The sequence below is a fragment of the Hoplias malabaricus genome, chromosome X2 (genome assembly GCF_029633855.1).
Source record: "Hoplias malabaricus isolate fHopMal1 chromosome X2, fHopMal1.hap1, whole genome shotgun sequence".
Classification (NCBI taxonomy): Eukaryota; Metazoa; Chordata; class Actinopteri; order Characiformes; family Erythrinidae; genus Hoplias; species Hoplias malabaricus.
In genome coordinates, this window is record NC_089819.1 from 50,830,858 (window position 1) to 50,853,679 (window position 22,822).

General features: G+C 46.2%; 1 protein-coding gene across 2 annotated transcripts in view; it reads right to left on the reverse strand.

Moving 5' to 3' along the window:
• Positions 1-22,822, reverse strand: part of LOC136676532 (serine/threonine-protein kinase BRSK2-like) — a 182,723-nt gene that overhangs the window by 58,138 nt on the left and 101,763 nt on the right. For both annotated transcript variants that reach the window (XM_066653621.1, XM_066653620.1), the window contains exons 3-4: positions 2,936-3,021; positions 371-511 (exon numbers count right to left, since the gene is read on the reverse strand). In XM_066653621.1, coding sequence (XP_066509718.1) covers positions 371-511; positions 2,936-3,021 — 227 coding nt within the window. The remainder of the gene's footprint in view (positions 1-370; positions 512-2,935; positions 3,022-22,822) is intronic.

Consider the following 22,822-nt stretch of genomic DNA (forward strand, 5'->3'; position numbering starts at 1 on the left):
ACCCTAAGCGCGTCTGATAATAAACCTGGCACAATCAGACGCTTGATGCATTACAAATTGGTGACAGAAAACTTCATATGAAAGTTCTGTGGCTTATAACTGGATTCAACTGAGAGAAAGATGCTAAGGGCAAAGGGATCAGTGGAGATAGAGGAGCGGGCTATGGCCAGTGTGGACCGATGAGGTAGGTGTGTCTAATAGAGTGGACAGTGAGTGGACACAGTGTTTAAAACTTGAGTAGCAATGCTGTGTCTGATCCACTGTGTGAGTGATCATGATACATGGATTTTAAAACAGTGAGTAACCAGGCGTTCTTAATACGGATCTTTCACTCTGGCAGCTTGTGCCCTGCGGCCGGTTTTTCACTTACCATATGGAGTGACTGTGGCAGAAGTCCAGGGCGGAGATGATCTGTCTGAAGAACTTTCGAGCTTCTTTGGGTGTTAACCTGCCCTTCTTTACCAAGTAATCAAACAGCTCTCCACCAGACACGTGCTCTAGAACCAAATATCTGCCAGAGAAAAGCACAGAGAGGACAGCTCAGTTACGCTCATCAACAGAACAAAACGCTAGCTGTGCTCCAGTCCTTCCACAGCTCCCGGCGAAGCCTCAGACGACTGTTTCCTTAAGGTCAAGAATAAACATGGCCGAGGTGGGCAGAGTGAGAGGGGTTTGAAAAGGTCAGAACAAACAGCACCTTTTCTCAGCACTGCTCACTCCCACAGTACATTATTACAATCAGGAGGTCAACTTATATACATCTGCTCTCGCTTCCATTGGCCTTTTCCGCCTCGTGTTTCAGTCTTTGAAATTTCCAGCTGCTCTTTACAGTTCCAGCACATTTCAGGAGGAAAGGACCAGGAGGAGTGGCTAAAAACATGATTACATTGATTTATCTTATTCTCTCTTTCTCTTCTCACCTACATTCATTCATTCATTCATTATCTGCAAGCGCTTATCCAGTTCACACGGTGGGTCCAGAGCATTCCTGGAATCATTGGGCGCATAGTGGGAATACACCCTGGAGGCGGCGCCATGCCTTCACAGGGCAACACACACACTCACACCTTCACTCATTCACTCACACCTACGGACACTTCGGAGTTGCCAGTCAACCTACCAATGTGTGTTTTTAAAGTGTGGGAGGAAACCGGAGCACCCGGAGGAAACCCACGCAGACACAGGGAGAACATACCACACTCCTCACAGACAGTCACCTGGAGGAAACCCACGCAGACACAGGGAGAACACACCACACTCCTCACAGACAGTCACCCGGAGGAAACCCACGCAGACACAGGGAGAACACACCACACTCCTCACAGACAATCACCCGGAGGAAACCCATGCAGACACAGGGAGAACACACCACACTCCTCACAGACAGTCACCTGGAGGAAACACACGCGGACACAGGGAGAACACACCACACTCCTCACAGACAGTCACCCGGAGGAAACCCACGCAGACACAGGAAGAACACACCACACTCCTCACAGACAGTCACCCGGAGGAAACCCACGCAGACACAGGGAGAACACACCACACTCCTCACAGACAGTCACCCAGAGGAAACCCATGCAGACACAGGGAGAACACACCACACTCCTCACAGACAGTCACCCGGAGGAAACCCACGCAGACACAGGGAGAACACACCACACTCCTCACAGACAGTCACCCGGAGGAAACCCACGCAGACACAGGGAGAACACACCACACTACTCACAGACAGTCACCCGGAGGAAACCCACGCAGACACAGGAAGAACACACCACACTCCTCACAGACAGTCACCCGGAGGAAACCCACGCAGACACATGAAGAACACACCACACTCCTCACAGACAGTCACCTGGAGGAAACCCATGCGGACACAGGGAGAACACACCACACTCCTCACAGACCATCACCCGGAGGAAACCCACGCGGACACAGGGAGAACACACCACACTCCTCACAGACAGTCACCCGGAGGAAACCCACGCAGACACAGGGAGAACACACCACACTCCTCACAGACAGTCACCCGGAGGAAACCCACGCAGACACAGGGAGAACACACCACACTCCTCACAGTCAGTCACCTGGAGCGTGACTCGAACCCACAACCTGTGACACTACCTGCTGCTCCACCGTGCCGCCCTTATTCACCTACATATTTTCCTTAAATTCACATACAGATTCAAGCATGCGCAAAGAGACAATGGCATACGCAGCTGTACACAGACAAGACATAAACACACACACACACACACACATTGAGTCTGATTTATTAGCCGATTAAAGGATTTTCTCATGCGATTACCTGTCAGGGCTATTTAAATTAGGGATGGATTTCTACTTGATTTGCTGGTGTAGAATCATTCACAGACAAACACTTTATGGCCGCCTGGGCTATCCAACTGTGTCATCAGAATATTAAGAAAACAAATTCCTTGGCAGCTTCCTCGGTCGCGCTTTTATCAATTATTGAAAACTACATTAGGCTCAGCCTCTGGAGCACGGACGCGAGAGAGAGAGAGAGAGAGAGAGAGAGAGAGAGACAGGAAAAGAGTGAGTTTGATGGAGAGTGAGAGTTTGTGTGTGAGAGAGAGACAGAGAGAAAGTGATTGTTATAAAGAGAGAGAGAGAGAGAGAGAGACAGAGAGTCTGACAGTTATAAAGAGAGATAGAATAAGAGAGAGAGAAACAAACACACACAGCACACATGGCCTTCTGTCCTGCTTCTGAAGCACTAACCAATGGGAGCATTATTGTTTCTTTGTATCTACCGACATTACATCCTTTTCCACTGGGAGATTCAAGACTTTTTGCATTTTGTTGGCAGCTGAATTTCTAACTGTAACATGAACAGTTCTCTAACACAGAGTTTAAGACCCTGAGGGTTCCTCACTTTCACACAAACACACACATAAAAGAGCAGCATACTTACAAATATTTCTTATTTTCATAGACGTCGTGCAACTTCAATACGTGAGGATGTTCTATGAGCTTCAGAATGGCTATTTCCCTCTCCACCTGCAGAGAGAGAGAGAGAGAGAGAGAGAGAGAGAGAGAGAGAGAGAGAGAAGAGAGAGAGAGAGAGAGAGAGAGAGAGAAGAGAGAGAGAGAGAGAGAGGAGAGAGAGAGAGAGAGAGAGAGAGAGAGAGAGAAGAGAAAGAGAGAGAGAGAGCGAGAGAGAGAGGAGAGAGAGAGAGAGAGAGAGAGAGAGAGAGAAGAGAAAGAGAGAGAGAGAGAGCGAGCGAGAGAGAGAGAGGAGAGAGAGAGAGAGAGAGAGAGAGAGAGAGAGAGAGAGAGAGATTAAGTTATTACTGCAGCTGTGTATCAGTTCAGAGTTTCCGCTTGGAGACCGTAATGTTGGTCAGTGTGTGTCCAGGAGTGATTTGTTCGATGGGCAGATGGATAAGATTTCAGTCATAAACTGGTTTTAAAACATTTACTGTGTATGTTACACTCTGAGCGCGCTCAGTTACATATTCTCCAACAGTCCACACAAAAACCTAAAAATACACCGAACAGCCATAACATTATGGGCACCTTCCTTGTTTCTACACTTAAGCTCCACTGACCAGAGAGGAGCATGTTGTAGTTCTTCAGTTACAGATTGTAGTCCATCGGTTGCTGTGTATATATTTTGTTTTCACGGTTTACTCTGTTCTTCAATCATCAGGAACCCCACAGGACCACCACAGGGCAGGTATCAAGCAACAAACTAATCAATTAAAGATAAAGCCCTGTATCGGGCAACACATTTTTAGATCACCACCAGTTCATTGACAGGATCAGTGACCCACTAATCAGCGTCATCCCACCAGCACAGACATCTATAACTGGCAAAATAGACCTGCACAGTTAGCATTCTGTGTTGAGCTGTTATGTTAGGAGTTTAAAAAGAAGCACCGGCTGGTATTTGGACGAAGTATGTCCTTGCCTCACCCTCTCAGGCTGAAGCCATTGATCGAGACCAGGGCTGGATTTGGGGGAAAAAACAAAAACCAATGTTTACATGCCGTTCTGAGAATTAGAATCGAGCGCTAATGAGACGCTAACCCTGTAATGACGGCACATTCCAGTGTGTTTTGGGTGAAGCAGCGGCGGAGAGCGGTTCACTGACATTATCCTGTCCGCTCATGTCTAATTACAGCTGCAACACTTTCATTAAGAACCAAGCACATTAATCAGAGCCTGACAAGGAATAAATAAACACAGAGCACATGGGTGTGGACACTCAGACGGGGGGCTTAGCGCCAAGCTGCTAGCTGAACCCCTCCATCACCTTCAAAATAGTTCAAAGGTTAATTAATTAATGCTGTAGTCCATCCAAGAATGTGTTTCCCACATTTCACCCCTCAGCGCTAATGTAGAGTGGCCGCCATATTGGAGTCCTACCCATTACTCAAACAAACAACTCAAATAAAAAGTGTGATGCTTAATGTTTTTCGTTTTTTAAACACTTTTAGACCTCATTTAGACGATTAATTTAAAGAAATACAATTACAAGTATGGACCCTGACTCATTTATCAGCATCACGTTTGTAAACACAGCTCTGTTCGTCCATGTCAGTCAGTAGAGGAGCGCTAAAGCCTTGTTTCGACTTAAGTGGTTTTGCGTCATAAACATCGTAACATGAACTTCCTGTTTGGTGTTTGGCGGAAGAATACACGGTTACGCGACTCGGGCCCGAGGAGGATAGGTGTTAGGATAGGATAAGTGCTTACAGTATGTTATTTACGTACAGTATGTACGTATGTTCCGACTTACACCGAAAATCGGTTTACGACGTGATGTAGGAACGGATCAACGTCGTAAGTCGAGGACCCCCTGTATATGATGATGACTACTGAAGCTTGTGTGTGATCTGTGTATGAATAACACACTTAGCTTTGGTTAAAAGAGCAGAGACATGCATTCGAGTCTAAAATATTTCCATTCATTTCTAAAACAAAATAAATGCTAATATGGCTAACAGTGGATAACAATTTCACCCATCTGATGCAAAGAGATAGTGAGCTTCTCAAGCTTTTCTATGGCGACTATACTGTGTGTGTGTGTGTGTGTTTAACTGGTGGAATGCCCTAGTGGTACTGAGCTATAAGGAGTGTCTACATATATACAAATCCAACCACACACACTATTCCAAGGACGATGAGAGAAGTTAAGAGCTCATCAGTGGGATAAAGGTCTACTAATGCGCATATGTTGGTATCAGCTGCTTGTATCACATTAAGGAGCTCAAACTAGTGTTGTAAAATCCCTCTCCCACTGTTCCAACTGCGGGGCGAACACCAGAAGTAATTGGGCTTCATTATCGGTGGGAATATGGCTGCAGCTAATCAGGATAATCCCATACTAATGAAAGTGACTGTACAGGGCCTAATATCGTATCATTCTTTTTTTTTAACTGTACACCTGCTCGGAATCACCAAGCAAAAAATATCGCTGAGGGGAGCTTGTAGCATGGGTCTCTGCTCCAGTGACTAATGCCGCGTACTGAGAAAGTCAATGCCTTCATACACTGCGAGGAAAGGCTTTACAAGGGGCTTATCTTACAGCCATTTATAGTCATAGAATTCAGAGTTCAGAATTTTTTTTTATTGTAAACACAAAACAAGATTGTGTTAATATAAATATATTTCATCCAAATTATAACAACCGTTAAATAAACCCCATATTCAAATGAATGTCTATAACCTGTTTAACAAAGATTAAAGTGGTGGAACAAAGAACACCATGTGCCTAATTGTTGTGTATCTCTAATGGAACGTAGAGGCGATGTGGGCCGGGGACAACTTCATCAGCTACGTCCATAACCGACATGCGCTGATTTCATCTGAGCCTGAGAGACAGCGCTCATTAGGACAGCTACAGACCCGCCTCCTCAAATCAATACACCCCGCAGGCTGAAGCATGATAAGGCCACAGCTTCACTGGCATCAGATGTGTGGGTGTGCTTCTCTAGCCCCTAGACACACGTATCACACATGTACACTCACCATGCACTTTATTAGGAGCTGCAACCTTTTAGCCCAATTTGGAGGTCCCCGTAATTCACAGGTCCTCTATTTCAGAGTGTAATAAACATCACCTTGTACCTCATGCAACACCGGTCAGCAAAGCGATTCTTATTGTTGTGGTGCACAGTTCTCAGCCCCCACAGTGGCACTGTTCTAGACTTTTTTGGGTTTATTCTAAGCATGGTTTCAGATCAGAATAGGCCAAGATCAAAACTGACCACACCTACAACAATGCTATTAACGCTGTGTACTCTTCACACATCACTGCTGTGACTACAACTTGACCTTTGATTAAGAAGAGGGTCTTAACACTAACAGCATCAACTAGACGACTAGACCGGGTATGTCCGGGTGACATAAAGTGACACACACGAATAAAAGTAGAAGCAGAGACCAATACACCAAGCCAAACTTAGGGAAAGAGAGACAAAAACACTAATTTCTTTATCATTAAAGTGCCAGGTCTTCAAAGGTCTGTCAACTGTGGGGACACTATATTGACATCCCTTAATCATAGCACATACTTGCCTAACCTTAACCCTAAAACTATTCTAATCCTAAAACTAATCCCTAACCCCACACTCCAAAGCCCAACTCTAAATCTAAGCCTAATCCTAACCTCAGGGTTGGGGGACTACTGACGTGCAGACTGACCAATTAAATGTTTACAGAGGAGGTTATCGACCAATAACGGTAGCTCTACAGTCAGACCGTCCAATCAGAAGATTTTAGGCTACTTCACCACGCCCCCTTCTCACTCAAGCGAACCAATCGGAGTAGGGGAGGGCGGGACTAGTTTGTGAACGAAACTTCTCGAAGTTCTATGTAAGCTCTAGAAAAACAAAATGGATGGACGTTTGTGAAATTCCGCCCGGACATTTTTTTTAAGTCTAAAAAAGAGGACATGTCCGGGTAAAAGAGGACGTCTGGTCACCCTAGCTACCCATAACCCTAATATTTGTGTTATAAACAGATATTTTTTTGTCCCCATAATGTGATGGAAACTTGAACACATACAGACACACACTCACACACCGATAAGTGTCCCATAATGTGGACAAACAGGCGCAGCAGCTGCGTATTGCTCTCTTTGTGAAAGAGTGGAACTTTTCACCTCAGTGCCCTTCCTCATTGGCTTTCCATGTTTAATAATTATCACCAGCGCCTTTTCCAGCTCACAAAAGTGATTATGGAGTGATTCATTTCCCCGGGGAGGAAGTTTCAGCCCCCCAAAGCTGCGGTTTACCATAAAATTACAAGGTCAAATGACTGCGAGGCTCTACAGAAAGGCGAGGGCTGCTAATTTGATTTGAACTGATGACACGCATGGGCTCCACTTCGCAACATACTGCACTTCTCCACCGGCTCCAACTGGAGAAGAGGAACAATGAATCTCTAATAACAGACACTGAGAGGGGGGGCGCTCGTTAATAAGAAGCCCAGGCTAATTTAGAAATGAAACAAAGACTTACCGACCGTAAATGCTTTGACTGAAAATGGTCAAAGTGGCTCTTAGAGTTATAGAAAGAGAGGAATCAGCACAGATCAGGAACTGCTCCACCATTTAAGGTGGACTGAAAAACTCAAATAAGAAGCTAGGGAACCAAAATACAGCTGCTACACCATTTAAGGTGGAATTATATTTCTATCAAACATCGTATGCACCAGGATGTACCTACTGCAGCTTTTAAGATGGAACAGAAGGGGGCTGGTAGTGTCATCTGTACACAGCTCCAGGGTCCTGGTGTTGTGCATTTGAACCCTGCCTCAGGTCACTGCCTGTGAGGTGTTCAGTGTGTTCTCCCTGTGTCTGCATGGGTTTCCTCCAGGTGCCCCGGTTTCCAAAAAAACACATGCTGGTAGATTAACTGACTGCTGAAAAGTGTTCAGGCACGGTGGCGCAGCAGGTAGGTGTCGCAGTCACACAGCTCCAGAGGCCTGGAGGTTGTGGGTTAGAGTCCCGCTCCGCGTGACTGTCTGTGAGGAGTGTGCTGTGTTCTCTCTGTGTCTGCGTGGGTTTCCTCCGGATGACTGTCTGTGAAGAGTTGGTGTGTTCTCCCTGTGTCTGAGTGGGTTTCCTCCGGGTGACTGTCTGTGAGGAGTGTGGTGTGTTCTCCCTGTGTCTGAGTGGGTTTCCTCCGGGTGACTGTCTGTGAGGAGTTGGTGTGTTCTCCCTGTGTCTGAGTGGGTTTCCTCCGGGTGACTGTCTGTGAGAAGTGTGGTGTGTTCTCCCTGTGTCTGCGTGGGTTTCCTCCGGGTGACTGTCTGTGAGAAGTGTGGTGTGTTCTCCCTGTGTCTGCGTGGGTTTCCTCCGGGTGACTGTCTGTGAGAAGTGTGGTGTGTTCTCCCTGTGTCTGCGTGGGTTTCCTCCGGGTGACTGTCTGTGAGGAGTGTGGTGTGTTCTCTCTGTGTCTGCGTGGGTTTCCTCCGGGTGACTGTCTGTGAGGAGTGTGGTGTGTTCTCCCTGTGTCTGCGTGGGTTTCCTCTGGGTGACTGTCTGTGAGGAGTGTGGTGCGTTCTCCCTGTGTCTGCGTGGGTTTCCTCTGGGTGACTGTCTGTGAGGAGTGTGGTGTGTTCTCCCTGTGTCTGCGTGGGTTTCCTCCGGGTGACTGTCTGTGAGAAGTGTGGTGTGTTCTCCCTGTGTCTGCGTGGGTTTCCTCCGGGTGACTGTCTGTGAGAAGTGTGGTGTGTTCTCCCTGTGTCTGCGTGGGTTTCCTCCGGGTGACTGTCTGTGAGAAGTGTGGTGTGTTCTCCCTGTGTCTGCGTGGGTTTCCTCCGGGTGACTGTCTGTGAGGAGTGTGGTGTGTTCTCCCTGTGTCTGCGTGGGTTTCCTCCGGGTGACTGTCTGTGAGGAGTGTGGTGTGTTCTCCCTGTGTCTGAGTGGGTTTCCTCCGGGTGACTGTCTGTGAGGAGTGTGGTGTGTTCTCTCTGTGTCTGCGTGGGTTTCCTCCAGGTGACTGTCTGTGAGGAGTGTGGTGTGTTCTCCCTGTGTCTGCGTGGGTTTCCTCTGGGTGACTGTCTGTGAGGAGTGTGGTGCGTTCTCCCTGTGTCTGCGTGGGTTTCCTCTGGGTGACTGTCTGTGAGGAGTGTGGTGTGTTCTCCCTGTGTCTGCGTGGGTTTCCTCCGGGTGACTGTCTGTGAGAAGTGTGGTGTGTTCTCCCTGTGTCTGCGTGGGTTTCCTCCGGGTGACTGTCTGTGAGAAGTGTGGTGTGTTCTCCCTGTGTCTGCGTGGGTTTCCTCCGGGTGACTGTCTGTGAGAAGTGTGGTGTGTTCTCCCTGTGTCTGCGTGGGTTTCCTCCGGGTGACTGTCTGTGAGGAGTGTGGTGTGTTCTCCCTGTGTCTGCGTGGGTTTCCTCCGGGTGACTGTCTGTGAGGAGTGTGGTGTGTTCTCCCTGTGTCTGAGTGGGTTTCCTCCGGGTGACTGTCTGTGAGGAGTGTGGTGTGTTCTCCCTGTGTCTGCGTGGGTTTCCTCCAGGTGACTGTCTGTGAGGAGTGTGGTGTGTTCTCGCTGTGTCTGCGTGGGTTTCCTCCGGATGACTGTCTGTGAGGAGTTGGTGTGTTCTCCCTGTGTCTGAGTGGGTTTCCTCCGGGTGACTGTCTGTGAGAAGTGTGGTGTGTTCTCCCTGTGTCTGCGTGGGTTTCCTCCGGGTTACTGTCTGTGAGGAGTTGGTGTGTTCTCCCTGTGTCTGAGTGGGTTTCCTCCGGGTGACTGTCTGTGAGAAGTGTGGTGTGTTCTCCCTGTGTCTGCGTGGGTTTCCTCCGGGTGACTGTCTGTGAGAAGTGTGGTGTGTTCTCCCTGTGTCTGCGTGGGTTTCCTCCGGGTGACTGTCTGTGAGGAGTGTGGTGTGTTCTCGCTGTGTCTGCGTGGGTTTCCTCCGGGTGACTGTCTGTGAGGAGTGTGGTGTGTTCTCCCTGTGTCCGCGTGGGTTTCCTCCGTGTGCTCCGGTTTCCTCCCACAGTCCAAAACACACATTGGTAGGTGGATTGGCGACTCAAAAGTGTCCGTAGGTGTGAGTGTGTGAGTGTGTGTTGCCCTGTGAAGGACTGGCGTCCCCTCCAGGGTGTATTCCCACCTTGCGCCCAATGATTCCAGGTAGGCTCTGGACCCACCGCGACCCTTAACTGGATAAGTGCTTACAGATAATGAATGAATGAATGAATGAAAAGTGTTCATAAATGTGAGTGTGTGTGTGACTGTGGGAGTGTCTGATTCCCTGTGATGGACTGGCTCCCCGTGTAGGGGGTTATCCTGTTTTGCGCTGAGCTCTGGACCCACTCTAACTGTAAACAGGATGAAATAGTTACAGAGAATAAATGAATGAACGAACGTCTGAACAAAACCAAACAGACATACTTCTGTGGAGGTGATCAATAATCAATAATCAGCTAATGCATAGAAAACATTTGTCTGAAATGCTCAGCACGGTCATGCATCAGACTCATTAAAGGTGAATCCCAGCCCCGAGTAAACAACTGGACTCTCTGCTGGTGCTTACGCAGATTAAACAAGATGATGTGGAATGATTGTGAGTTTCATGCTGCAGATGGTAAGATAATGTGGGTAATAAAAAGACACTTGTAGAGATGGTCACAGAACGTGGGGGATGAATGAACGCACAGTGGGGGCACAGAAAACACAGCTGGGGGGTGGGGGAGGGATCTTTAATCATATCCAACAACACCACTGCTGGCATTTTAACTATGCGCACAACGTGCAGCTCGGTAATTGCTTGTACAGTGTGTGTTTACACGTGTCTCTTACTGTAATTACACACTCGCGAGCCACTCTTTATCAGGTATAGCATGTACAACACACACACACACACACACACACACACACACACATACACACACTGACTGTCCATTTTATCTGTCCACTTAATGTTTTCATTCATTAACCATCTCTCAATGAACAAGGCTGTGGAGCTGTATATCCCTCTGTCCCATGCTTGGCTATGGGCATGGTGACCATAAGCTCATGTGCAGCTGCTCCAGAGCAGTCCATTCTATTGGCAGTTTTTTCTCTATGGATTAGGTACACTCTCTCTACACTCATCGTCCATTTTATCAGCTCTACTGACCATACAGGAACGCTGAGAATGATCCACCACCCAAATCATCCCTGATCTTTGATGGTCATCTGGGGTCCTGACCACTGAAGAACAGGGGGAACTGAGGATAAGAAAGTATGCAGAGAAACAGATGGACTACAGTCTGCGATTGTAGAACTACAAACTGCTTCTGTATGGTCAGTGAAGCTGATAAAATGGACAATGAGTGTAGAGACAAAGCAGGTGTTCCTCAGGCAATGATCACTCTGGATCAGTCTGGATTTTCAAAGAAGCTCCTCCCACCGTCACGTTGCATCATTAGAAGGTGTTTTCTCACATTTAACCTGGAAAATCCCACTGCAAAACTACCATAGCAACTTTGTAGGTATGGGATGAAGTATTTTTCCAATAGGAGTAGCCTGACTTCCATATTTCATTTCGGGCAACAGTGTCCCTTTAATCTGCATTCTTCACATTCCTCCATCCAAAGCTCAAGCTTCCTCAGAAGTGTTCTCATAGCTTGCAGCCTTCCAGCTACAGGCAGAGTGGCAGGCAGAGATGCCAAAGGAAACAAAGGGAAGGGAGCAGCAGCAGTGTGAGGGTCCTGCACCTTTAATAAAGATGGGGTCTGTTCTTGCCCCTGCGATGCTCCAGGGAGCCACGCCGGCTTTGTAGCTAATTAACTCCAACACATGTGGAGGCAGACGCTGAAGCACGGCAGAGCGGGTGGGGGTTAAAACGGCAGACCTTAACGCATCACTGAGAAAACCGGAGGGGGGTGTGTGGTGTGTGTGTATGTGTGTGTGGGGGGGTGTAAGCCCAGAACTATATCACAGCTCGGCTAATACCTCCAGAGACAGCACACACACTGTACACGCAATCAGTGGAGATTAAACAACACGGCTGTCCCATGGCAATAGCCCAATTCATCTAACAACCAACAGCTGTGTCTAAAAATCACACACAGTCAGGTGAAGGCTCACAGCGCCAGCGCAACAAATGACTGCATTAAAAAAGCCCATGGAAATAGAGCTCATAGGGACGAGGAGGAGTGTCCGGTAACACATAGATTTGTCAAGTGTCAAAGCAATAGGCTGCACATGGACCTGCTATTGATGGACCTCCCAGCCAAGAGATAATGCAACTCCTCATCGGCAAAGTTCCTTCACAGCTATTACCACTTTATTAATTTAGCCTCTGCTCTGTCACAATGTCCTCCTGGAGTCTGAGGTTCGAGGGTTTGGGGTGAAAATATTACTCAACATTGCTTTAGAAATGAAGGGTGTTAATAGTACGCTGCCCCATCACTCCACACTGTAAAACACTTACAGTAAACTACTGTTTCATCTAAATACAGAACATTGCTGTGGACTGAACAGCATCATGGGTATCTCCGCTGTAATTATATCGCCCCATGTGAGAATTTTCTTAGTGAAGTAACACTGCTAATAGCAAAGGATGCTGGGAGAAGCTGTTCAGCAGGAAAAACTCTGAGGAGTCTGACTTGTGTTTGCACCCTAATTTATTTTGGCTCACAAAGTGTTAATCATTTGCACACAAAGAGGTAAGTTGTTTTTAAGAGTGTATTGATAGAGGCTCTTAATATTTTTAGTAGTTTTAACAGCGTAGCCTTGACAAAACTCTAGTCTACACAAGGACTTTTATGTTGACATGCCTCAATATGGGTAAATGTGGTTCAAGGAGCAGAGCTCAGAGCTATGCTAGTGTTAGCGCTGGAGATACCGAATATGGGTGAAGTGGAGCATTGCTCAAATTCTCAAAAATAAAAACCAAATACCTACCAAATGAAAGAATAGCCACATGTTCAGGTCCATTCCAAAAAAAAAAAATACATTTACAGTTAACTGCTGTAAAACTGTTAAAAAAATACAGTAATAACTTGTATTTTGGATTAGAACAATGTGATGTATACTTACTGTAAACAAACAACACAATTTAACTATACGTTCATTACCTCATGCTTCTATGCTTCATACATGATTTATTTCAGTGGTAATGTGTTTTATAACATTCAGTGTTCACATGGGGAAAAATAAAATATAGCACCTCGCTCCAATATTTCACAGCTATTGTCTTCTATCGCGGCAGATGTGAGGACCTTTAGAAACCAATCAGTGTCAAGTACGGGGAAACGCAGCACACGTCGGTGATGACGACAGGGCGCAGGAAATGTACTTAGTCCGCTCAAAATCTCAAACATGGTTTCAGATTTTGGTTCAGATTTTCAGATTATTGCAATATAGTGTATCTCCCTCCATATTAATTAAGGCCTGCCTACTCTTCCGATGTTGTGCTGTATATTACACAGAGGACCGAGACTTTAGAATTGTCCCGCCCCCTCATCTCTCCAATCACAAGCTGATGAAACACCATTTTACCATTTAAATAGCAAATAAAATAATAATAATAATTCATTCATTCATTATCTGTAACCCTTATCCAGTTCAGGGTCGCGGTGGGTCCAGAGCCTACCTGGAATCATTGGGTGCAAGGCGGGTATACACCCTGGAGGGGGCGCTAGTCCTTCACAGGGCAACACACACACACACACACACACATTCACTCACACACTCACACCTATGGACACTTTTTGAGTCACCGTATGTTTTTGGACTGTGGGAGGAAACCCACGCAGACACAGGGAGAACACACCACACTCCTCACAGACAGTCACCCGGAGGAAACCCACGCAGACACAGGGAGAACACACCACACTCCTCACAGACAGTCACCCGGAGCGGGAACCGAACCCACAACCTTCAGGCCTACCTGCTGTGCCACCGTGCCGCCCTAATAATAATAATAATAATAATAATAATAATAATAATATATTTACTGTCACAAGCAGATCTTTCATCAAATGTCATTCAATTTTCATGTTCTATAAAGACCATTTGGACTCAATAACAGTCTCATAAAGATACAGTGTCACAATACGGTAGGGGGTCCATTTCCTAAAAATGTGCACCACCAAAAGGGCCCTGAGTCCAGGAGTACCCACTTATACCTGAATAGTGCTGAGCAGTGCAATAAAAGGACAGTAAATAAGTGGAGGGTCAGTAGTTATCTCCGGTTGAATCTGCACCACCAGCAGACTTCAACATCCTCCACTACAAACCTATGCTGTCAACACACACCTGGTAAAGCAGCGCTGCTGACATCCAACACATCCACCCGATCTCCCCCTACGATTACAGCCCTCGGTTTGTACAAGCAAAACCTTCCCGGTTCAATCCTGTCCGTCTCGCTCCGTCCTTGTGTCTGGGCCGGGAAGATAACCACATCTGTCCTCCGCAAACATGACCGCTGTTCCTGACCCGTGCCGTCTGCTGCATTTGGTATTTGGTCTCGCAATTTGGCGGTCTTTTGAACCCCTCAGTGGGGGCAGTGGAGGGTGAAAAAATATAAACAGAATCTACACCAAGGGCAAATGAACATGATCACGGTCTGAATATTTATGATCCTGGGCCTGAGTTTCCCTCCTAAATTAAGAAACTCATATTAGGGGGCGTGTGATTAGCTGTATATGAGAAATTGGATTCGGGAGTGGAGTGAGATGTGCTGGCGGAGAGGAGGGGGGGGGCGGGGGGCCTTGGGCTTGAGGACCTTTAGAGGAGAACTGTTAACCTGTGTGAAAAAAAACAGCTCCAGGCACACATCCCTCTCTCTCTCTCTCACACACACACACACACACACACACACACACACACACACACTGCATATAGACCAACCTCCACTAAACCAAACTCCTCTGTAAACGATGCATACGTCTCACGACCCAGAGTCAGAACACAGAGCCGCGTCATGAATTCAAATTTATTCATGAAAATTTACATACCATTATTCAGTGCCTTAAAGTCATTTTTCATTAAGTGCGGCGCCTGAACAGATAATTACCGTCTCCACCGCTCGTCCTCTAGAAATTAGTTCCTCAGAACTCACTTTACAGCAAATAAACAACAGCTGAATTGTCCAAACAGGACACAACTGGTCAAACTGAGCGCTCTCGCTTTGTGAAACTCAGAAACTCCTCACAGATAGTAACAAAGCATGGTCAGGTCAGCGTGAGAGGGTCAAACCAATTCCGTCTGACGTACGGCCATCTCCAAACCTCAGAGAGGTTCCACACGCAGAAACTCAGAATAACATCCAGTTTATTAAGAACATTTTGGACAGAGATTAACATATGTTCATAAAGAAAAACAGCACAATAAGAAACACTATAAATAAGCGTATCAGGCACACACACACACACACACACACACACACACACGTTTGCACAACAAGCTTTTGCCATTTTTGAAGGGCCTATGTCCTAAATCCTAAGTCCCACCCCCACCCCCAGATTTAAGAGTTTGAGACTGATAAACGACCTCTGTTCTGATTGGCTGACCCGTATTGTGCCATATTCAAAAAGCAGTCCAAGTTTCAAGTGGCGGAGTGGGCGGAGCTATGAAAACTACGTGTAAATGCTTTCATTTTTGTTGCTTTTGCCCTTCTCCATAATAATTATAATAATAATGTCCTGAGCCCAGAGGTTTCTGATTAGAGCTGATGAGTAATTCTGCCATGTCCTGTCCTTGCTGGTGAAGTAATTATGGCCTGCATCATTTGACTGTGCTGAGTCCCTCGATCTCCAGTGAGGGGGCCCTAAGAGAGCCCCTCATACTGCAGGGAAATCGATGGTTAAACAGCTTTGTGCTGCTCTGTCGCTTGCCGAGAGTTGCGTTGTGTGATCGATAGCAAATCTACTGCAGTCAGAGCCACCGCCGCCAGCTCCATTCACACACATTTATGCCATTAAGGAATATGCAGCACTGCAAATTTACTGCTCCTCACGGCTCAGGGTCCCAGCCTTACCCTGCACCGCAGGTTCCTTCAGCACCGATCTCTCTGTGTGCTTCAATGTAAATGAATATTACTTACTCCATGACGGTTTGTAGACAACCTTCACCATCAGTGATACAGGAGTTTAGTCACATTCACTCTGTCTGTATCAGCTCCGTATAAAAGCAGTGGTAGTACAGTCTGTAGAGGGTGAGATAGAGGGGGAAAAACCCAGATCCAACTGGCTGTGGAACACTGGATTATCTCAAATAATGCAGCACTATTGGATACATATTTAGAATGAGTTGGAGTGGTTTCTCTGTAAGCACTAATCATCCAATGTTCACCATTGTTCTCTTGGCTGAATGCCATCAAATCCTCACTGAAGTGTTCCAACATCTAGTGTAAAGAGTTCACAGAAAAGTAGAAGCAACAAAGAAAAAGTGCCTATTAATTATTTAAATTTTGAAGCATTTTTATTGGTCTGTTCAAAACTATGGAGCTAACTCAATGACATAAGTATTTGAATATTTAAATTATATTAAAATTATGTTAAAAACAAAGTAAAGGTATAGGGTTTGACGGTGACTAATAATAATACACAATAATCTTCTTGCCCATGAACTTCTCTCAGTCTCTCGTTCATCAGAGGCTGGTCTTCAGGTAAAGGACATGGAGGCATCTGGACAGGGGGCTGTGTGCAATCATCCTCATGGCCCCCACGTGTCCACATAAATCGATCCCCCTGTCACGGACGGTCTTCAGCGGACAGGCGCCGCGCTCATAAATCTCAGCTAATGGAGCTTTTCTGGACTGGACTTGAGCGTAACGACCGAGGCAGGAGAGTTGGGAAGGTCAGGGGTGACTCCGGGGACCAAATGAAAAGGTAACGTTAGTGACTTTATCTGCGGCTCCCCGGCTCCTCGGGGGCCACTCCCTCTGATAAAATAATCCATCAATGAGAGCAGAACCAGCGTCCACCAGGTGAGAGTCGGTTGAGGAGGTTCTGACCAAGACAATCAGCTTAACTTTCCCTTATTAAAAATGTTCAGAGTTTTGTGGCTTCCATTATCTCCTGCCAGGGCAGTGGCGCAGGTGGTGGTCTAGAGGCTAAGATGGTGGCTAAAAAAAATTGGAATTAACATTTTCTATCTGACATTGAGTTATTCATTCATTCATTCATTCATTCATTATCTGTAACCCTTATCCAGTTCAGGGTCACGGTGAGTCCAGAGCCTACCTGGAATCATTGGGTGCAAGGCGGGAACACACCCTGGAGGGGGCGCCAGTCCTTCACAGGCCAACACAGACACACATTCACTCACACATTCACACCTACGGACACTTTTGAGTCGCCAATCCACCTACCAACGTGTGTTTTTGGACTGTGGGAGGACACCGAAGCACCCGGAGGAAACCCACACAGACACAGGGAGAACACACCACACTCCTCACAGACAGTCACCTGGAGGAAACCCACGCAGACACAGGGAGAACACACCACACTCCTCACAGACAGTCACCCGGAGGAAACCCACGCAGACACAGAGAGAACACACCAACTCCTCACAGACAGTCACCCGGAGCGGGAATGGAACCCACAACCTCCAGGTCCCTGGAGCTGTGTGACTGCGACACGACCAGCTGCACCACAGTGCAGTTTTAATTTTATATTCATTTACTCAGTGAAAATTGTAATTAATTAATTTATTTAATAATTATTTCTGAGTTTGTTTGATTGAACGTTTATAAACCTCGTGAAACATGAAAACATGCTGCTGACACATTCCAGTCATCTTCCAGTTCTTACATTTTATAAATTCTCATTCATATTTGAATTCATGCGCTAATTACAAAATAAATATTAATTTCACTAATTCATCCAAAGTTTTTCCTTTTATTTTCCACTCAAAAGACAAAGGATCTGTTGGTGTGTCAGAGTCAACAAAACCTAATCCTGCCTTAATACGGAGCAGCTACAATTATTTGCTGGGAAAGTTTATTTTAGCACTTGCAAACGTGATAGGATTCTGATATCGTACGTTTAGAAAGTCTATTACGTTCACGTATGAAAGAGACTTGTTCCACTATGAGTTTTGCTATTTGCATTGCAAAATCTTTGAAGCACAATACCTCAAAACTGCTCAGAATGCCGACAGAACCTTTTAATACCAAGGGGACGAACTGTGCTGAATATAAAACCGTGTACGTTTCCCAAGGTCCAGAGGCAAGCTGGCTTCACGCTTTATTAGATTACCCCTTGAAATTAAGGGTATCAATAAGCCCCACAACAGCTTGCATACATCTGGGAATGCTGTAATGATTTGATTGCATTCAGCCCCAAACATTAGGGAGGTCAGGCACGGTTCCAGCACAGGGAATATACAATTGAACATGATTTTTTATGTAGAAAGCCAACTAATCGACTCTAGTATACGGAGGTAGCTTTCTTCCAAAGGCTTCAAGCTCAGACAACACACAGATATTACATGCGACACTGATATAAAATGTATTCCACCACAAATAAAACTAATAAAAACAGAAAGACAACGCTGTTATTCATCAACATGACATCATTTCATCATTTCTTCGTTTCGTGGTTTCATCATTTGCTGCAGTGCTGTCGAAGAGAATGAAAGCTTCAATTTACAGACTGAGCTCCGGCAGTTGTGGATGTATTACAGCTATAATAAAGATGACGTTAATGCACTGCAGTATATAAGAGAAAAGCATTTAGAGTGGAGTCAAAGCCACAATGAGAAAGACAAGTATTCTATTAGGCTTGTTGTGTGTCGACTAAATCAAATAATCCACTGTCTTGGCCTTCCTAATCAATTGGGCCCGATGGGGAATTGTTATTTCAATAAATTATCTCCATTGATTGAGGCAGTGCACAGCACCCAAATCCCATCTTAATTGAAACATGATGTGGGTCCATGTTAAGGGGGCAAGGTAATTAATTGCGGTGTCCCAAGTGTAAATCAAACCGCCATCTGTTGCTGTAGCAACTGACCAATCCACTAATAACTCCATTACTCTCCATCAACCGAGAGCTTGACTACTTTCACATCAGACACATCCAGGAGGCGAACTGTGACCTAATGTGTTGAACCACTTCAGCGTCACGGCAACAAGACCCCCATGACATGCCAAGTGCCAAGTGGTTTGAGGAGATATGAAGTCACATGACCACAACAGGACATAAAAACTATAATAATAATTAATTTTAAAAGAAAATAAAGAGCATCAGCACTGAATCGGCCTCTGCTTTTCTGGGACAACGTTACACTAGATATTGGATGGCATTCAACCACTAGAACCTATTTAGTTTGGAAGTACATCCCAGCTCCTTCTCTTCAGGGACCACAGCTCCACAGTCCAATGTTGGGGGACCATAGCTTGGTACAGAGCATGGTGACCTTGTGCTCATGCACAACTGCTCAAGAGCATCCCATTTCATTTCCAGTTCTATCACCTCGGGATAAAAGAAAATGCTAGAGATAATGTAAAATATAATTTGTTTTGTTACACGAAACAACAGGGTTCGTCTGGGTGTCACGAGCAATTATGTCCAACTAACTGCTTCTTCATTTGTTCTGCTCCTGGAGGTCCTCCTGCTGAGTTTCACTGCAGCTCTAATGAGATCCACCTGATTCTCATATTCAGACGCTCCTCAGGTCTTCATTAACCCTATCACATCTAATGCACTGCCAGGGATACATTCAGAGAGTTGGGCGTTGTCCACTTTAACTCATTAAAATCTGCCCACAGAGCAGTTGGTACGTGTTCATGTTCACGCTGGGGTCAGCTTTTGGACCTGGAGCGTTCTGTGTGCTGCATGTTATCTATCACTGTGTGAAAGATACATTCATCCACAATAACATTATGGAGAAAAAAAATGGGGTCCAGTTTTGAAAACAACGCTGACTGTTTCCACAGCTAGGTCCAGCCATAACATCTCAGAATGTGTCCATCTGATGTGTGACAGTGTTGCAGATGAGCTCACGGCAGGGGGACCCAAGCAGGGCAGAGCGAGATAAGCCCACCACTGTGAGAGCAGATAGACCTGCCATTCAGCTGCCAAAATGCATCAGAAGTTACAAGCGCTGCCAAAGTTCCTGGACCAGGCTGGACACAACAGGAAGGTCTAGCTTGACCCGTGGTGGTGTGGTCATACACCAGCAGGTAAATACAGAGGCCAAAACACACGCTCGAGTTATAAGCCATATCCAGGTTTCTGCAGCTGTTAAGTGGACCGGACTTCAAGCAGCAGCTCCAAGTAGACCCTGATCAGGGATGCGGTGGGTTTGGAGACTGCAGGGAATCACTGAGAACAAGGGAGGAACACCCCCTGGACGGGGACTCCGTCCACTGCAGGGGACCACACACTCACCCAGTCACACATTAACAGCTGTGGACCATTTTTCACAGCCAACTGACCTATCGACACAGATTATCGAAGCCAGGACCCCGAGACCCTAAAGCTGTGTGGTAGTGACACTTATTTTTTCAAATATTACGTACAAAATAAAAACACAAAATGAAGTCTACGCAAAACTTATAGCACATTTTCAATTTAATAAAATAGATAAGTTATATTTAAAATTAGATATATTACATTGTATATTACATAACACAAATATATAGGAATTATTATTCATTCATTCATTCATTATCTGTAACAGATTTATTAATAATTGGGAATCTGAAATCTAGTATTATCCACATGTATTTTGTAGTAAAAAGACATTTGTGAATACACCCTGGAGGGGGCGCCAGTCCTTCACAGGGCAACACACACATACACACACATTCTAGGATTTATTAGTGATGTCCCAATAATTATTTTTTTTTTGCCTCAGATCCAGGTCTGAGTCTTTTAATACTGAGTATCTGCCGATAAACCTAGTGCAGCATTGTAGTAAGAACATTTCAAAATGAGTAATATAATAAAAATACCATTTTGAAGTGTTCGAGTAGTTTAATATTCTCAGTCACAATAAAAAAAAAAAACAGTTCCCCTCAGTGCAGCACTTTTTATGAAAAATCTGCAGAGGGCTTTTAATTTGAAATAACAGATTCAGGAAGTGGAGACGTGATGATGCCCGACTACAGTGGCCAGCAGACTCAGATCACAACATCATTTACAAAATGTGCTACATTTTAGAAACACCAGTGCTGGAAGGAATATTCACATCGGTCACAACCGACTTGAGGAGGGAGTGTGTGCTTCCTACCGAAAGGAAACAGAGGATCGGACTTAAGCGCAAGATTAATAAAGCTGATACAGATCAGCAAAATAATACTGTGACCGGCCCGATACTGATCTGCAGAAAGATTTGAAAATTAAGTTGGTGTTAGATTGGCGCCCCCTCCAGGGTGTATTCCCACCTTGCGCCCAATGATTCCAGGTAGGCTCTGGACCCACCGCACTGGGCTAATGGGGATGGGAGCTAATATAGAAGAGCTGACCAGGAGTCCATCCTGACCGCGCAGCAATGCTAATCAGTCCAATGCCCCACGCTGCAGTGAGCAGCCCAGAGCCATACCTTTCGGTTTTGAGCCTCCTCTAGAGATGGAGGACCGAGAGAGACCACAGTCCAGCTGCTGAACAGAGGAGCAGTTGCATGATCTCTAATCATTTAGTGCATAGCAGAAAAACAGAGGAGAGAGAATGATAACAGTGTCATCGCAGAGTGGAGATAACACGATTAGCTTCAGCTGTGATTCATCAGCAACTCGATTCTTGCTCCCCCCACCGCGCTGGAGCACAAACTCTTCCCTTTGTTCTCTTCTCTCCTGCCCTCACTTCCCCCGCTTTCGTTAATGTCTTCTCACTTTGTCTCACTCATGCTCGCAGATCGGAAAGGTGAGACACAACACTAATCTCACTTCAGAGCTGATGGAACACATACACACATTTTCCCTAATTTATTTTGTTGTTTTTCATAAATATTTTAATACCTACATTTTTTCCTGAATTTTCTCCTTCATTACTCATCCCGGTGAGAGCGAGGACACCCCCAACAGCACACAATACCAACAATCTGGGAGGATGAGGGCAATCAGGGGCTTCCTCTGAGACTCAGACTAGTGTAAGGCCATTGGACAGATCTCTCCACATGCTGGAGGACAACGGCAACTGCCCAGGTCTGTCAGATGATTGAGTATCTGGCAGATGATTAAACTACATCTAAAATGTCTTCTGGGTGGCACGGTGGCGCAGCAGGTGGTGTCGCAGTCACACAGCTCCAGAGGCCTGGAGGGTGTGGGTTCGATTCCCGCTCCGGGTGACTGTCTGTGAGGAGTGTGGTGTGTTCTCCCTGTGTCTGCGTGGGTTTCCTCCGGGTGACTGTCTGTGAGGAGTGTGGTGTGTTCTCCCTGTGTCTGCGTGGGTTTCCTCCGGGTGACTCTCTGTGAGGAGTTGGTGTGTTCTCCCTGTGTCTGCGTGGGTTTCCTCTGGGTGACTCTCTGTGAGGAGTTGGTGTGTTCTCCCTGTGTCTGCGTGGGTTTCCTCCGGGTGACTGTCTGTGAGGAGTGTGGTGTGTTCTCCCTGTGTCTGCGTTGGTTTCCTCCAGGTGACTGTCTGTGAGGAGTGTGGTGTGTTCTCCCTGTGTCTGCGTGGGTTTCCTCCGGGTGATTCTCTGTGAGGAGTTGGTGTGTTCTCCCGGTGTCTGCGTGGGTTTCCTCCGGGTGACTCTCTGTGAGGAGTTGGTGTGTTCTCCCTGTGTCTGCGTGGGTTTCCTCTGGGTGCTCCGGTTTCCTCCCGCAGTCCAAAAACACACGTTGGTAGGTGGATTGGTGACTCAAAAGTGTCCATAGATGCGAGTGTGTGTGTGTGTGTCTGTGAAGGACTGGAGCCCCCTCCAGGGTGTATTCCTGCCTTGTGCCCAATGATTCCAGGT